The sequence below is a fragment of the Mus pahari genome, chromosome 12, assembly GCF_900095145.1.
Source record: "Mus pahari chromosome 12, PAHARI_EIJ_v1.1, whole genome shotgun sequence".
NCBI lineage: Eukaryota > Metazoa > Chordata > Mammalia > Rodentia > Muridae > Mus > Mus pahari.
In genome coordinates this window covers 39,877,707-39,882,939 of record NC_034601.1, presented here as the reverse complement: position 1 = coordinate 39,882,939, position 5,233 = coordinate 39,877,707, and the positions used below count along the sequence as shown (strand labels likewise).

Sequence of the window (5,233 nt, the reverse complement as noted above, 5' to 3'; positions counted from 1 at the left end):
TTTCACTGGATCTACGAACTACTCTTAAGGGCAGACCCTATTCCTAGCTGTATATGACCACCACAAAAGGAACTCAATGGCAACTTGGTTTTTTCAGGGCACTAAAAAAAAAACCTTACAGACCCTTTGGATTTATATTATGGCTTCTGATTCTGGGTTTTCATGGAATTCCTGTGTGTGTGTGTGTGTGTGTGTGTGTGTGTGTGTGTGTGTGTGTGTGTGAAAACATGTGAGTCATTGCATCTATCTATATATGTGCCTTGTGCATTTTCTTTGTTTTTTTCTTCTGTTTGTTTTGTCCTATTCTGATTTGTTTTTGTCTTATTTTGTTATTATTCTTTAGATACCTATTTGTTTTCTAAGCAGAGACAAAAAGGGTGTGGATCTAGATGAGAGGGGAGGTGGGAGAAGTTGAAGAAGGAAAAACTGTAATCAGACTATGTTGTATTAAATATATTTTCAATAAAAGAAAAATTAGAAATAAAATGCTCAGTAAATTTTCACCTGGTCATACAGGCTCTGGAATACTTACCTCTTTATACCATAGATCTGGACTGTTCGCAGCCATGGTCAGAGAAACTTCTCACTGTGGTAGGTGTGGCCAATGCAGAGAGTTACAGCAGGTCAAAGGGCGAAGAACAAGTTTCCGTCATTGAGTGCTTAGCTAAAGCTGTGGTATCTGTACCCACCCCCTTCCAATGCTCGAGGAAGATGAGCGAGGCAGGATGGGGAAACAACCTGAGACCTGGGTCACAGGAAAGAGTGTTGTAAAATACTAGCTTCTGGACATGACATGAGTTTTGCCCTCTTGAACTCACAGCAGCTAGGGTTACTTGTACAAGACCTATACCAGACTGGTGCCATCAATGTCCCTTGTGGATGGAGAAGGGACATAAGATGGCTGCTCTGGCCTGGGGAGCTATTGGCATTTGATAGCTGGAGGAAAGGGTGAAGGAGTCTTTTCCTCAATTTCAGGTAAATGTTAACAATTTTACTGACTTACTGGGTACAAATGACAATCTTAAAGTTCAAGGAAATCATGAAATCATCTCCCACCTGTGAGTTAAGTAACCATGAAAATAATGCTGGAACAAATTTATTCGAGGAGATACAACACACATATTTACTAAGTAGGAATAAGAGCATAAATGATATGTGGTTGGCAAACAAGGTACAAACAGAATTGATCGTTCATTGAGGTGAAATCCTGAGCAGCATCTTTCATCATAAAACATATTAAGAACATGCTTAGTAAGTGAGAGTGCTTGTTATGCAAGCATGAGGACCTGAGCTTGGGTTCTCCACACCCTTGTAAAAGCTGGGCATGAGCAAATATACCCCTAGCAATGTGGGGGTCAGGGATGGGAGGATCCATCGCGGGCTTGCTGCTTGCTAGCAGAGCTCCAGGTTCAATGAGAGACCTTCCCTTAACAGAACAAAGTGGAGAGCAATAGAAAAGGGTACCTGATTTTCTCTTCTGGCTCCTGCACACACATATGCATATAACACACACATACACCATACATACACATACATGCATACCAAATATACATGTACATACAATGTTTTTAAAAAGATTGTTTTAAACAGAGAAGACAGAAGTATTTTGTTTTTAAAGCCAGAGACAATTCTGAAAGATTTGCTTAAGTTGCCCGTTGATCTGATAAGAGGGACAGAGTGCAGTACTCAACCCCCTCCCATACTTCCTGTTTCTATTTTGAAGATGAGCAGCTATTCTAAGGTCTTTTTTGCATAAATTCCTACAAATGCACCTGCCTGAACAAGTTTGACTAGAAGTGGTTGTAGCATGTCTGAAAACATTGTCTGTTGTTCTAGATTTAGGGAACTAGAACCTGAGGTGAGCAGAAGGTGAGAAAAGCTGTGTAGTAAAACCTCTTCATTCACTGTTTAGTGATACATTCTCAACTCCCTTCCATTCTCACCAGTTTATGTGTCATTCTTTAAAAATGACTAATTTTCTCTAGTACTTTGCACCTTCTAAGCAAACTAAAAATAGAGCGGCAATAGGACTGGTTTCTCTTGTCTCATTTCCGGACGTCACATCTTGCATTTGCATGCTAGCACACCCTTGCACAAGCACACCCACATATATGCATGCAATTACATAGACAGTTCATGTGTTTGCTCCAGTGGCTTCTAACTCAGGCCCAATCTGCTGTATTCTAAGACTATGACATTATTCAGTTTCAGGGTCTGAGAACTCAAGCCCCAAGCTGATGAATAAAATTATGAGCTCTTTTTACGTAATTACTCAATCCAGAAATTCAGAACACCTGATAATCATCTTCTTGAGCTGCTGCAATGTCAGAATTTAAACCTGAGTGATCTCCATATGCCATACTTCATTACATGGGATTCTTCCTGATTCATTTCATAAGAATCAAAAAACATACATTAATGAATGTATGCCAGTTCCTACTGATCAACTCAATATTCAAGATTCTCCTTTCATAAATTGCCCTTTTCACTTGCTCTCAAGTAAAGCAAAAAGTGGGTTAAAAGTTCAATCTAGATTGATAATATGTATTCCCATGGACTCTTGTTCATAGGCCGATACGTACCATACATATATTAATTCAGCAGCATTGAATCACATTCATGTGCATTAATCTTTTTGATCCAAACACTACTACTTTGATTACAAATCCATTCACTCTATGTGGATGAATCCTTTACTACCTTACTTTCTCAATCAAGCCAGCTAAAGATGAGCATCTCATTGGTGGGGATAAGGATCATTGGCACCACATCTATTTGGCATATGCTGTATCTGTATTATACCAATTACCCTTTCTAATATTTTTCTGAATTGATTCCAAGATGATTTTCTTTCACATTAAAAAAAATAAAGCATTATCTATAGATTGACATGGGATATTGTCTTATCATAACTGACTGAGAACATACAATCATTACTGTATTTATGATTAGTTAGTCAAACTGGGCCATTCTGTTTTTAGAATGTGTAGTGAGCAGATCCAAATAACATGCTTCTTTCTTCCCTGTAAGTCTCTCTGATAGTTCCAAAGAAAATATTGAATTCACACATTGGGTACAACATGGTGCAGAATGGTCAATTTTAAATGCCCTATTATTCTGCTATTCATAATATGAGTTTTCCCAGGGAAGAGTCTATCTTGTACAAAAATCTCCCAAAGTTTTGAGGAGAAATTTTAACTAAATACTTCATAGAATTTTAAGATAGCACCAGCACAGAACATCTTAATCGAAACTTTCCAGGTTGAAGGTTATTTGAAACTGAAGGTCCAGACCGAGATATTGACATGCACTCATGCAGTGCCCACTGCCTGGCTCAGTGGCAGGTTTAACTTCTCACACAAATGGATGCATATTCTGTGGGTGCCTCCTGCATGCTGCTTTCCTGTCTTGGGTTCCTTCCAATAACACAATGGTTCAAAGAAGCATAAACAATGCCCTGTTTGTTTCTCTCCGATTGCAAGCTAATTGTCAATTCAGAGTCATCCTGCATGCTAGACCAGGGATCATTATCATAAATTCCAGTTCCTGATGGCAGTGCTTGGTGATTTGTCCTGGAACTGACTGGAATATCAACCTATAAAAGAAAAGAGATAAGCCACATAAGGATGTGACAAAACATAATCATTATTGGACTATGAGGGATAGGCTACATTATGCTATGCATTTTATCCCTTCTATAAACCACTCTGTATCTACATTTTCATTAAACTTTGTACTATCAAAGGGTGAAAGTGTTGGATTTGATTTGTTTGTTTGTTTGTTTTTTTTAATGTTATGTCCAGGTCCACATGAGTGTTAGGCAGGTATTTAACCATTGAGCTCCAAAGACCAAACATCTGAAATCATCTATGGTCATCCCAAATAATTGCTTTATGAATTATCATGGGTCATTGGAGGTCACAGTGCATACACACAATGCTCATTCAGTGGGAAATCACAGTCCAAGTTCACAGGAAAAGAAAAAAGTAATCCAATGAAAATGCCAGGCAATTTATAACATATTTGGCATATGGAATGTAGAAAAACAAAAGATTAAGCACCCAGCCAAAAGACCTGAGACCTCTCCAGGAGACCAGGAACAGGAGGATTTTGGGTCATTCAAGACAAGTTATTATGTTCTGAGAACTAAATTGTAAAATAGAGACCACTTTTGAAAGAACAAAATTTCGATGAGGTTCTAAAATATTATTCTAGTTGAATAATAAAGTGAATTCTGATGTTTTCTTTTTCTCTATTCTCAGTTATTTGCTGTTCCTTGTTATACACAGAGTGCAGATGGTAAAAATGTTGACGTCATATTAACAGTAAGAGTTTTAACTTTCATGTGCAGAAGTTGGGTGTGTGGAACTTGTAAGTGGGTAGGTATGCTCACCATGTGTATGTATGTGTCTGTGTTCACCTATGTGTATGGGATGGGGTAGATGCACTCATGTGTGTGTGGGGGGGGTATAGGTGTGTGTGTGTGTGTGTGTGTGTGTTTGTGGGTGGGTGGGTAGGTAAATTCACCTGTATGGGGGCAATGGGTAGGTATGCTCATTTGTGTGTGTGTGTATGTGTGTGTGTGTGTGTGTGTGTGTGTGTCTTCACTGATCTTCACTTCTCTGAGAGATGCATAGCTGAAAACTTCCGGTGTTCCTCCTGGTTTTGCCGACTGACTTGAGCTGAGGCTGAGGCTGAGGCTGAGGATGAGGATGAGGATGAGGATGAGGATGAGGATGAGGATGAAGTCTTACTGTCTCTGTTAGATAGTATCATCCATGTTGCTAACCTGACTCTACCAAACTGGACTGCTGATGTATCTGTGAAGTGTTTGTGAGTGGACTGAGCTGTTACTGTTGACCTATGAACTAAATTGTCTATTTCTAGACAACATAGACTGGAGTTATTCTAAAAATCCTTTTTAAAGAGACCCATTTCCCTTGTATCTTTTCTTTCCCATTACCTCTATTGGGTGGTGGGCTAAAGGGGAGATTAAAGTAGTTAAGAACCATCATTAAAAGTAGGTTTCAAAAGGGAACGCCTGGGCCAAGTAGTGGGAGTGGGTGGGTAGGGGAGCGGGGGCTTGGGGGGTATAGGGAACTTTCGGGATAGCATTTGAAATATAAGTAAAGAAAATAATAATAAAAATTTTTTTTAAAAAGTAGGTTTCAAAATAATTAAAGATACATATATGTGTGTGGGTAGGTTTATGTGTGTGTGTGTGTGTGTGTGT

The 5,233-nt window shown here is 38.9% G+C and overlaps 1 protein-coding gene across 2 annotated transcripts in view; it reads right to left on the bottom strand.

Moving 5' to 3' along the window:
- Positions 1 to 1,060: 1,060 nt before the first annotated feature.
- Btla (B and T lymphocyte associated) overlaps positions 1,061 to 5,233 on the bottom strand; it is a 27,555-nt gene continuing 23,382 nt past the window's right edge. For both annotated transcript variants that reach the window (XM_021209841.1, XM_021209842.1), the window contains exon 6: positions 1,061 to 3,595. In XM_021209841.1, coding sequence (XP_021065500.1) covers positions 3,347 to 3,595 — 249 coding nt within the window. In that variant the 3' untranslated portion in view covers positions 1,061 to 3,346. The remainder of the gene's footprint in view (positions 3,596 to 5,233) is intronic.